The 13568-nt window shown below is 32.6% G+C and overlaps 1 protein-coding gene across 1 annotated transcript; it reads right to left on the reverse strand.

Moving 5' to 3' along the window:
• Window positions 1–1856: 1856 nt before the first annotated feature.
• Window positions 1857–6460, reverse strand: LOC113552427. Its single transcript, XM_026955309.1, has 7 exons — window positions 6164–6460; window positions 5218–5328; window positions 4936–5111; window positions 3621–4164; window positions 2927–3034; window positions 2650–2834; window positions 1857–2208 (listed from the first exon to the last, which is right to left on the reverse strand). The coding sequence occupies exons 1-7, from the start codon at window positions 6458–6460 to the stop codon at window positions 1857–1859; spliced, it is 1773 nt and encodes a 590-aa protein (XP_026811110.1).
• Window positions 6461–13568: the final 7108 nt, after the last annotated feature.

Here is a 13568-nt window from a genome sequence, read left to right on the forward strand (position 1 = left end):
TTGTATTTCACTTTATCTGAATGCATTAATAATTATTGTATTTGATTTCGAGTACATAAATATATGTTAAAATATGTACGCCAAAAACCAACAGTCGCTTCGATCAGTATCCGACCGATTTCGTGAACGTCCGGTAAAACGCGTATACACGCTGTGCGATAACATGATATTACGATGATTTGTCGTCGGGGGCCGGCGAACGGCCGCTCTTATCTGCCGGCGGTGCGTGACAAATCGCCCGGGACCAATTGCATAATAATAATAATAATAATTAATATTTATGCGCGTCGTTATAATATCTATGGTTCCATAGGAACTCATGTTTGGTGTACACTATTCTTCTTAAAGGACCTGTCCGCTTAAAAATAATAATACTCATAAACTCTAGTGCATAATATTATATTGCGTTTTACTTGTTAAACCCACAGGTACGCCACTATTGCCCATTATTACTGATATTCAAACATAAAATACTTAAGAGAAACAATAAGGACATATTTTTTTATATTTCCGTTTAATTACATCCTTCGGACAAATTGTTTATTAAAAATATTATCAAATAGATATATTATTTTGTTGTCCATTTTCGGTAATATTCGAAATTTCGAATATATGTGTATATTCGGTTTATTAAAAACAGTTTAAGATTAGTTTTGTACCGCTTTAGTCAAACACAGTACTTTTACGGTCTATAATATGTTAAATCATTTTAAACTTATAGTCGACAGTAATCGGGTGCTATTAATCCGAGACTTGCAATGACGAATTAAAAATTAGGACTTTTTGATTTTTCAGTAAGGCGCCTCAATTATTTTTTGCATAACGTACCATTTCTAAAACAATTTTTTTTTAAACGTAAATTTTGTTATTGTCAAATATGTTTATTTTCCATCACTCGCTAAGTTGTGTAACGTGTTTTTTTTTTAGATTTAGTTGCGTCTTTCTTGGCAAATAGTAAACACCAGATGTTCTTATTACAAAAATGTATGTGCCTATATACCTATAACAATTTTAAAATCAAAGATTTGAATTAAATTATATTTTATTTACAATAAAAAAAAAAAAAATGCAGTGCAGTAAGTACTATATATCCAATGGTACTCAAAGTTTCTATATTCAAGGTAAACAATAGTTATATGGGTATGTTCGATTCGATATCTCTTTGAAATCGACCATAGAATAAAAATAGTACGAATAATAAATTCTATGCTAAATGTAAATTTTGTTTAATTTTTTCGATCAAACCATAACTAATTTATCTTATAAAATATTTTATTTTATTTTTTTTGTATAATATTATTCAAGTAGCACTTTGTCCGATATTTTTCAAACGGTATTTCTATTCTATATACGAGTATAAATATATGAATATAAACCCTTCAATGACCGTCAGATCTATCCATTCGTCTTTACAATTCATTACTATGGTTACGAATATATATATTTTTTATAAATCGGTTTTGTATATTATTTTTTTAATACATCATTCTTTCTTGTTATGATTGAATAGTAGGTACTTAGTCAAAAGTTTCAATTTTTCAGTTTTTTAGCAATATAATATAATAATATATCTAGTTTACGGTAAACTCAAAGAAAACTGATATTCTTAATGTACTCGAATGCGCTATAGAAGAGTAGGTATGCTTTTAATAACTTTCAAGTTTTAAAAACTTTCGGGAGTCTTATGCAGCATAATGATGTATCGCTACCACTGTTATATAGAAATTTTATTATATGATAAAACATATAATAAATTGTTCAACCGCACACGATTACCCGGTTAAACAAAACAATATTATGCATTACCGTATTCTTACCGTCAGCTATATAATGACCGTTGTCATCGTATGATTCCTCTACCTATACCGTAACAATAATTGGAATACGATTGTTAGAAGCTGCAGAATCAGGTTGATCGTTAGTCCGGGGAATGCGAGTGGGCGACCGTCGTTAGTGCCGAATCGATAATCGGCCCCGATCACGTTGTTGATCCACTGCCTGTGGTAGTCGACTATCAAGAAACGCACTTGATGATCGACACTTCCCGTTTTGATGGCTTGCATCTTAGTCCGGTACGTGTGACTAATTATGCCGTACTGCAATCCGTCGCAGATTAACGGATCCCCTATGTCTTTTCCAAGTCGTTGATTAGGCATTCCACAGATGAACTCGCGCCAAGTCTTGCTGACGGTTGTCTGAATTTCTGAACTGATAGGAGTACAATAAATTTACCATTATTAAATTTGGCCTGCAGTAGACATAATTTAATAAACGAATAATAAAACCTCCCATAAATATATATATATATATAAGTACGTGTTATGAATTACATCTCTGCGATGGATTGGAAGAGATTAATTATTAAGTTTTTTTTGGTAAAATATAATGTACGAATTGAATCTGCGATTCATAGAAATTTACTGTAGAATTTATTTGTAAATAATATTTATCAACCAGTAGATATCTAATTATAGCGAATATAACATTTCATAAACCAATTAAAATCGTATATTTTTCGGACCCGGATTTTGTAACCAACAGAAAAATAACGTCTTATAGTACCTACTTATTAGAGGCTTATAGTTTATGCTTTATATACCAATGATTTGAATAACCATAAGTAATAACTAATAATAATAACATGCATACTCGAATGATTCCCGACAAGCTTTGAGCCCGTACATGACATTGACCGGAATATAATAATAGGGTTTCAGCCGTCTTCTCGCCACCACTACACAAGCCAGCGCTTTGGTAGTAAAGTTGTCATCGATCGGACCGCCGATGATATCTGGTAGCTGTGCGTACCTAGTCACGTTTAACGGATCGTGTAACTGCGAGAATATAAACGAAACAACCGTGCCATTATTATTTGCGTGTTGTGAAAAATAAATAGTACTTAGACGAAGACGACAGGGACGCTTACAACTACGATGCTGATGTCCGCGGTCAGCGTGTACGGGTCGAAATCCGGATGAATGTAAACGAGACTCGCGTTCGCGTGACGTCTATAATTGTACGCTGTAACGGTCACCTGAAACAAAATACGAAAAACAAAACCCATAATAAACATATTAAATTATTAAACAAAAAATGTTTATTGGAAATTCAAGTGTTATATGTGACATTCTAAACAGCAATATAGCAAAATTAACCACGTAAAATCGAAACAATAAAGTTGTGAAGCGTCTAGGTTAAGATAGCAGGTGTCGTGTCTGATCAAATACGTTATGTATACCGTGATATTATTTTTTAGTTCTAGACAAATATTATATAGAAATTAGTCAGTTAGGATATAAAAAAATTACATTGTTTATATAATTAAACACCTATTTAACGATAGAGAAATGAGGATACTTATTGGTTTTTCAACACATTTTGGGTACGATAACAACATTAAGTTTTTGAAATTAATAGTTTTTATTACTTACGGCGCATCGCACACAACACCTCCTATTTTCTTTACAACGACGACACATTTCAGGGTAACATAACTAAATGGAGTGTCATTTAGAAGCAATGCTTTTACAAGAAATATTGGTATTATCATAAATTCTACGGTTGACAATTTTTGATCAGCCGATTATATTATTGTATAGTGATATATGTGTGTTTCATACCATAATTTCGGTCATCCTCGTCGTGCAGTAAGCGGTCGTGAGCACGTGCCAGGGGGATACTAGGGTGCCGCCACACACCGGTTCGTTAGGTAGACCTTCCAAGTACACCAGATACGGGTAGTCGACTTCCATGCGATCAGTACAGGTTACCTGCGGCACTACAGTTTGAGTTGAGGTGGTTGTCGGTCGTGGCCGTGTGGGTCTACGGCGCCTCACTGTAGTCTTATCATATTTTTCTGACTGCTGTGATTCGCCATCGTAATCCGTTCCGAGTTTCTTCATCGTCTCAGAAATCCAACCAGCGTACCTGTTGACAAACAAGAGCCTGCCCTGAACGGTCGAATCACCGCACTCTGTCGCCTCTGTCGCTGGAGAAGCATCTGTGCCGTCGTATCCATAGCTAAAAATTCCATACTGACGCTGATCACTTGAGCACAGCAGTGGGTCGGCCCGGTCACACGGCAATCGCGTGGCTGCCGGACCTATTGTCTCGGCACACAAGAAATCCGACCAAGTGAATCCGATCACGTACTCGAGAAAAGGGCTGAAACGGCGCGGGAAACGTCATCCTGTATCATCCACTCTCGTTGTTTATTATAACACGTGAATTATTTATTTATTTATTTACACAGGACAAGTCCAAAATGCAACGGTTAGTTATGAAATAAACAAAAAGAATATAGAGTGAAATATTGTGATAGTTATTTATAATATATATTAGATAATAGGGTAATTATCGATAAGCTTATAAGAGAATGAATGGATAAACAACTAACAAGTAACGATTGTCGAAATGCTATACCCGACTGGGTTGCCCTAGGTGAAATTTATAAAAAAGAAAAATCGAAAAGAAGATAATATAGTGTTTTCAGTGATACTTGCAGTGTCACCATAATTATACAAACGAGATCATTGGTTTTAATAAGATGTAAAAGATATATCGAATCGATTTACTTTTTTTGAAAAACCTATATATCGTTTAGAATTGGATGTGTTTACATAATCTTATAAAAAAAATCAATAAGCAATATTATTATATGCTTCTGTTCGATTTTAAAACTAAAACATTTGTTATAAGCTTTCAATAGGATAATATTATGGTTGAAATGGTAGGAATTAATATTATGATAGGTATATGAATAATAAAAAAATTTAAATTCATATTTTTGCAATTTTAAATAGATTTGACTTTTCTTTGTTATGCACTATTTTTAAGAACAGATTGCTCATTAACTTAAATACTGTTTACTGCTTTTAAAAATTTTTCCTCTTAATATAAATCGTATATTAATATTTTTTTTGGCTTTTTCCTCACTTTGATTTTGGAATCCTACAAGCGGTTTGGCCGTACTTGACACGAACCGGTACCTTGTAACCGCGTTCGTGGGGCGCACCGATTCCTATAACCATGCAATTCAGTTCAACGTCACTTTTGAACGTTCTCGACGATAGTCCAACGAAACGTTCAACGTGTTTGAACGGCTTCTTGAGCTATTATAAACGTTATAAAGTTATATTATATCATTAAAGTCGTTAAGAGTCTTAGCGATGCGTTATAATAAAATGTTTATTAGTGGATTGTTAATCGTTCACTCACCTTTATCAGCGATAAGTCGAACATGCGGGTGGCTTTGTCGTATGACGGATGTATGTAAGCACGTATGACTCGGTGGTACTTCACTAAGTTTCCGGGAGTCTTCCAATACGCCTGTTAGTAGAAAAACGATCGTATAATCAAGTAACGCGCACATAGTTTGCGCAGTACACGAGCAAGTACAAGAATTTACTATAAGAGTGTTGTGAGCACGGTGGCAGCGCAGGGCGTATCGCCAACGTCGTTTCAGTAGAATATCATATTGCACATAATATGTATCTAATATTTTATTTATGACATTATGGTTAAGTCACGAAGAAATTTAATTTTAAAGCTGTTGAATATGTATCGATATGTGATAAGTAAACGTATATATTTACATGAATGTTTGAAATGTTTATGCTCTGACTTTCGCTTAGAATCAAACATTCAATATTTTTATTATATATTCAATCTAGTCAGTGAAAATAATTTACAAAATAGACGAAAAAACTACTTATAATTATTAGATTGATCGAATTTGCCAAAAACTTTAACTCGTATAAGGTACTTTAAATTTCACAAACTTTTTACATCATAAAAAAGGTAAGTACACCAAATATGCTCACCACATTCTATCCTTAATTTTGATTTTCGAATTTTTAATTTAACTTAACGCCCAAGTTTTTGAATATTCAGATTATAAATTATATAAATATAAATTAGTAAAGTATATGTGTTTAAACATATGGCCCTCAAGTACTATACCTAAAAACTAAAAATTTGAATTAATAATATTGTTAATTGATTGGCGTGGACGCGTGAATGTGGAAGAAGGGTGATAAGAATGCTCAGTAAATCATCCTGTATTATACTATACCACGTCGTATTTAATAATAATCTGGATATGTCTGCAGGAACCAAGATAATCCGTGGAAAATAATAATTTTTATCACTTTTATTTTCGTACGATTAATGTAGAACCGTCCGAACTCGACTTGAACGTGTTCATCAAACGTGACGTGCAATACGCTGACGACAAAACGAACACTGGAGATATCAGGGTTCCTGAACAGATGATGGTCTGCCAGTTCGTCCCGTCGTCTATTCCTCCTGTAGTCAATCCCACTAAAAACGGAAATTCGGCGGTGACGTTTGACCATACTGAAGACACGGCGGACGTGCTACTACCGGTTTCGACTGTCTGCTGTAGCCCTAACGCTGTGATGACCACGACGATAACGGACAATGAACAACGTCCCATCATCTTTGTCGCATCAAAGTTTCCGAACGTAATATAAAACATCGATAACAGTCGATTCGGTTAAAAATATAGTATGCATATTATCAGAAAAACAACGTAATAAAATATTAAAAATAACTATTATTTTTATTAAAATGATAATTATATTATTTTTATCTAAAATATAATATAGTGTTGCCAAGAAACACAACGACCACATAAAATCGAAAATTAACGAAATGAGTTGATTACTGTGATAAGAATATATTTTACTTTTTCTTATGACTCAAGACGTTTTACGTATTAAATTCTGGCTAAATAAATGTTGTTAAACGTGTTAAAGCAGTGATGGTTTTATATGTTCTTTTGTATTTTTCTACTAATACTGTTTCGGATAAAAAATATTGCTCAAAATGATCGTCTATAATATCGAAATTTCGGTTATCTGATATTTATATGTATGGTGAATCAGCCTATATAATAATAATGTATTTAATAATATAATCGATAGTTTATTGTTTTTTTTTTTTATCAGATATCGAAACTTTAAGTAATTGGGGTATGATCAGCTGCTCAGGCCTTAAGTATAGAGGTTGCTATGATTTGAAAATTAAATAATATTGAAATAACGTTTGAATATATCTTCGTAGAACAGGAACACTCTGTATATACGTACAAGATTATGTATACCAATATCGCGGGGGCGTAATCTGCGCATACTTCGTATCTTATATCGTTTTAATTTTCGTTGTGGTAAACATTTTAATTTTAATTAAATTAACAACGACACCGTGTGGAGATAATAATTTGCGTATGTATATAGTGCCGTAAAGTGCAGTAAAAACTATAATCGCACCACCGCAGAGTCGAAACGCGTGTATAATATTATCATATATATATTATGTTTATATTTTTATCTTTTGTGGTTGTACCGAGTTTAATTACACTGCAAGTTTTATCGCGAAAAAAATACAATACAAAATGTACAACAATCCGAATACGCATACGAATATTATATATAAATATTTGCTCAGCGATTAGTATTTACTATTTAGTTCCTCCACCGCAGTTCACTCGTTTTCGACTTGTCGTTGCTATATAAAGTGTAACAAGACTATTTAACAAACTTCCATTACTATATTTACTATATTTGTTAGACAGTTTTGGTACACCCTGTGTAGTACGCCGTTCTAATATATCGTATTATGCTCTCTAGAGCGCAAAACTTCGAAACCTGCAGCTTTTCCTGGTGTTGATTTTTATTCTCTGCAACACTCAACGGGCCTACAGCTATAAGCGCACGACGCAGTGGCGTGTTTGATTGGTAGCGAAAGGGGTGATTGAAGAATCACTCTCACCCCTTGGGAGTTTTTTTTAGCCATGTATTCACATAATAATACAATTTTCAAATTAGCATTATTAAATAAAATAAAAAACGAATATAACTGTACGGAAAAAAAAATCAAGAAGACTACACAGGGAAGCCTTATATCTAACTTGACTATGTCTTCGAGTGCCGTACTAAAAAATTGTATTTTCATCCGTCTCCACGACGTTGGTTGAGCTTCGAATACGCCGAATAGTTAGTATGTGGTGAAAAAGGGGAAATATTTGGTAATAATACAAACTACTGTCAAAGCATGTATACCGAAAACGCGCAGTTTTGCCGAATCGTATAAAGTATATAATATAATATTCGCGTAAGTGTGTTTTAGCGACTTTCTCTGGCTTCGTGTCTACGTCAAAATCAGGGATTATTGCTTCCATATGAATATATATATATATGTATATATACATTTGCCGTGCGGTATATATTATTATCATGACACGACCGAGAGCGTGTCAAATGTAATACGCGTATACGTATAAATGAGTAATGGGTATAAGCCATTACGCATTATAGGTAGGTATGTATAATATAATATATATTATTGTATGCTTGCCGATCCGAAATCGAATTACAAATTAGCGATTCGCCTCTATTTCGACAGAAGTTTGCTGCTGCGGTCACGATCAGCGCCGCACGTGTATCATATACATACAAACGTACAATATACATAATATATATATATATATTTGTGTTTACGAGATGGCTTGTTTTAAATACACCGTCAAGCTTTATACGAACGCCGCACAAGGTCACGTGTTTATAAATCTCATGTCATAAGACCTATAGAGACCGGTTTTGCGTACCCGTACCCATATTATGCACACTCGTTTTCTTTATACTTACTATACTTTAATATAATAATACATGTATAAGTATAATAATAATATTATAACGTCCGCTTGATACGAAATTTGATTGGCCTCGTCCGTTTCGTGCGATTTAATAAAAATTAATTTTACGAAATTATAACGTTCGTCGTCTCGTCGGATAGGTAAAAATTATTCGATAATATAACATATAGCCGTACGAAAGTTTCCTGTTTACACGGTAACAAAATACTGCAGGCTTTAATAATTTTACGTAGTTTAATCATTCTGCTAATTTTCCAACCGCAATGATGGTATGGCAAAGTGCACAACAATTCTAGCTTTTCTCGATAACCAATTGATTGAGAATTAAGTAACAATCATTAAAGAAAAAAAACTAATATTGATGCAACTTTAAGTGATGTAAGCGGATTTTGGACACTAATTTTTATTTTGTATTGTATTAAGGTTACTTAGCACCTGTATAAAATTACCAAAATAACAATAAAATGTATTTCCATTTTCATTAAATTGCATTTTGGGTACACGAAAGAATATTTTTTTAAAATAATTATTAAAATAAACCAGCGTTTGGTTACTATCTAAATCACATACAAACCTAGGTAAGTATGTTTATACCATAGAGTATACTCTATGGTATAAACATATTGAATAACATAATAATTAATAATAATATGTTTTATTGTAATAATATAATTATATAACAATTTACCTAACCACACTAAAATTTTGTCCTATGCGTTTACAATGAAATGTTTATTTAATTTTAGTACAGATCACGATTGTAGATAGTACCTACATCTACAACCACGGTACAAATGTATACTCTGGTCACATTATATAAATGTAATAATATGTATATCGCGAATATTTTGTGGGGCGATCTGATATTTTTAAATACCATATAAGTTGTAATATTAGGAATGTTAAAAATTCCGTACATGCAATATGCGTATTATGTATATGTTATTAATATAATATTAAAGTTAATATCCTCTTGAATTCTATTGAACTCATCTAAATCTTGTATGCAAACGCGGCTTATATATACCATGCCTAAATCAGATGATACCAAACCAGATAGATAATGGGGTGATTTCAGCACTTTATTCGGTCCACGCCTTCCAAACGTATAAACAGTTTATCGATACTTTATCAGAAGTGAAATAAAATTTGAGGGATTTAAAAATCTACGGCACGACATCGACATATGGATATAAAACGAAACGCTATTTGCCAGAATTTGGTGTAGAACGTAATATTATATTATAATATGCTGCATGTATTAATTCCTAAGTATAATATTATAGTTAATGTTAATAATGTACTCATAATAATATGGATTCTTAACTTTTAAACACAACTGAGGCATGTCTATTTCTACGACAATAAGAATAATATATTAAAAACGATGTAATAATTTATTTAGTAATCACTAATTAAGGTTATCTTCCGATTGCCATTAATTTATCACCATATTTTATGGTGCATAATAGGTGAAGTGTTAAAATTAAATATGTTTTTTCACTCCTTAACAAAATTCGTTAAAACTGATTATAAACAAGTGTAACATGTTTTTTATACATATTATACACGTTATCATGTGATCGTGATAGTGCGACACAATAATTATATAATGAATAATAATTAGGTAATTAAGTGAGAAATCGGTGAATCGGTCGGCTAGCGATTTCATAACGTCACCCGTCCGCGGTCATTTAAAAATATTTAACCCAACACTTTTTAGGTAGCAACCATGCTTTACAATAATATATTTTCCTCGACGTCTATACCTACTCATAATAGTTATAATAACAGTGTGCCGAGCGACACGCGTGATAATTCGTGATATTAACATTATTTATTTAATTATTATTATTATTATATCATCATTGTTCTTCGGTGTACCTACGCTGCACAGCGCACGTCGCACACAACCCAACCCGTCCAAATTTAATATTATATTATTAAAATAATAACAATATAATGGTATGTAATGGTAATAAAACGATGTAATGTGTTTGCGTTTCGAATCGCATTTAACCTTTCGAACGTCCGACCACACGTGGCCGGGCGGGGCTGGGGCAGCGTTTCGAGTGGGGGTGAGGGGGGGGGTAAAGACAATATGATGGTTTCGGAAGTGACGAAAATGTTTGATTACGCATTCGTCGCGTACTCGCACGCTATACACACATAGGCAGGCACATATTATTATTATTATTTACGGTATTATGATGTGCACATTATTATTGCCGTGTTATTGCCGTCGTCGTCGCGATATGGGACGACCGTACACCATAGCCGTATAGGTAGGTACCTGTATTATACTATTATAGACTCGAACGCGCGCGCGACATGTAGATGATGGCAGGCAGTGGAGGTGGCGGCACGTCGCGGTCGTCGTTTCGCCTCCATTGTATGCTAATCGACGCGTTATTGCATTGTCTTCGCGGCGGCGAAGGAACGTTTGCCGGTCGCGTTCAACTATTATACGTTTTCGGCGAACAAAAGGGGGAAGCCCGCGACGGCGACTGGTGACCGCGCGCTCCGAACGGTTACTGCGAGTCGGCGGGGGGAGGATATTTTTAAGCGGAAAAAAACAAATTGAACGAAAAGAAAACGGGTCAAGAGTTCCGCACTTCCCGTCTCGTGTCAATAGTGCAGTATAATAAAATATATTTTATATATATTATATATGATTAGACGGATGGTATATATATGTAGTATAATACACATACAGAGTGATTCGCCGAGGAATGTTCATCCCCGTCAGCTCCTTGACGTGGTGCAAACTTTTGTTTTTCAAATGAGACACCCCCCTATTTTTTTACTGTAAATATTATTTAGTGGATCATATTTTTGAAAATCAAGTCGTACCTACACATTCAAAGTTTTAACGAATATATATAGTTTTTCAGATATTTAAACGTTTTTACCGAGTATAATAGTTCTCAAAATTAGGTTTTAAAAAAATATAAAATATACCTATGCAATATTGTAACTACGTAGGTCGTACTTGGACCAGTTGGAATATTTTTTACAAATTATAAATATTTTTAGATATGAACTTAAATTATTAAAATTTCAAATTACCATAACCTTCATTATCTTTCATACCCATAACTCGTTATAATGATATCACTCATTAGTTTAAGCGTTTAGAGCTCGTCTAGAACTTTTTTAATAATTATTTACGAGGCCATTTTTTAAAAATTAAATTTAAAATGTATAGTGTAGACGTATGAGTAATTGATGAGGTTTTTAAGAAAAATAATTTCAAAGGAATATAAATGGACCTTTATACTGCAGTAGGATATCATGCGTGCCCCGTGATTCGTGTTTTACGGTCATGTGATAAACAAATAAATATAGTATTGCTTTAATAACATTCATCAACAGAACTTTTATATAATCTAATGAATTATTATTATTTTGGGGTTATCAAACCATAATCTGTGTCTCATAATATATATATTATATTATAGATAGTTACAATTAAAACGAAACGACTTAAATTCCATAAAAGTTAAAACTGTTTTATATAGTTGTCTGGTCTCTGATGGCGATCTTCGCAATACATGTTAAAAGTAACATTAACTATGAATATTATAATAGAAGCAAGAAAAACGGTTACTTGATATTGTAAATTGTAATAATATTGTTTTTAATCTTAAATTATATAATTCTCATTTATTATAACGAATATACCTCGTTCTCTCGGTTTCACAAGAGGACAAATATTTATTGTATTCTATGCTCCTATATTATTATTGTAGAGATGATACAACTATGTCGTTTTGCAGTCTTGAATACCAACAATTTCATCAATGCGCACATAGATAAAAATGTGTTGAATTTAAAACATTTCAATATAATATTATTATTTGTATTATCATTAATCACGTGCGATGGGAAATAAGTATCTACGATCAATTATTATTTATATCTAAAGTTGTCGAGTTGCATCTTTTTCGTGCTGCTATGCGTTTATTGATTTTCAGTGATTGTATTGTCGTTTTAACCAGACATATCACATAATGAATTTCAGGAGAGAGGGTCATAATTTGCCTCCACTGTTATAAATAATAATTACTAATGTAAAAAACAAATTAAAAATTAATAAACATCAGTAAAAAATGTTTTCACATAAAATATAATTTGAAACGGTGGAAGTAGGGGTGAAAACAAATATATATATATATATATATGTATAGAAACGTTTATTCGTTTACAATGTGTAATTTAGTATAAGTTTTTGCGGGTTAATTGTTTTTATTATAAATATAGGTACCACTTGTACTTACCACATGATTTAGTTAAAAAACATGTGTTTGCTCTACGAATTATGGTTAAAAATTAATTTTTAGTATATTATTACGTAGATTATTAACATTAATAATTCTGTAAGTACAAGCGTTACGATATAGTTTAAAATAATTTTTAATTCATACGTTACTGTTAACAGGTAGCCAGTAGGTACACGTGCAGCTTATAATAAGAATAATAGTGTTATTACTGTTATTATTATTCAGCTTATTCTACACTCTCGTAGAAATTTTTTATTAAATCGTTTTATTAAATTTATGTCATTATATTATATTGCTGGTTTAATGGCACAAATATTTTATAGTGCTTCTACACAGTTATATTATTTACGATATTAAAACTTCCGTCTACATAGTTAACAGTCTTGTTAAACAATTTCCCGAAAGTAAAAACTATACGAAATTCTATAATAGTTCATTGGTATAGGTCGTGACCATGATATACGTACGATGTAATATTATTATATGCGTTTATAAATTATTCATTTGGCCCGTGAATATTGTCGAATATAGGTACGTATAGTTCACACGTTTGTATGTTGATCGGAGAAAACGTACCCAAAATTAATATTGTAATACATAGTTGTTTT

The sequence above is a fragment of the Rhopalosiphum maidis genome, chromosome 2 (assembly GCF_003676215.2).
Source record: "Rhopalosiphum maidis isolate BTI-1 chromosome 2, ASM367621v3, whole genome shotgun sequence".
Taxonomy (NCBI): Eukaryota; Metazoa; Arthropoda; class Insecta; order Hemiptera; family Aphididae; genus Rhopalosiphum; species Rhopalosiphum maidis.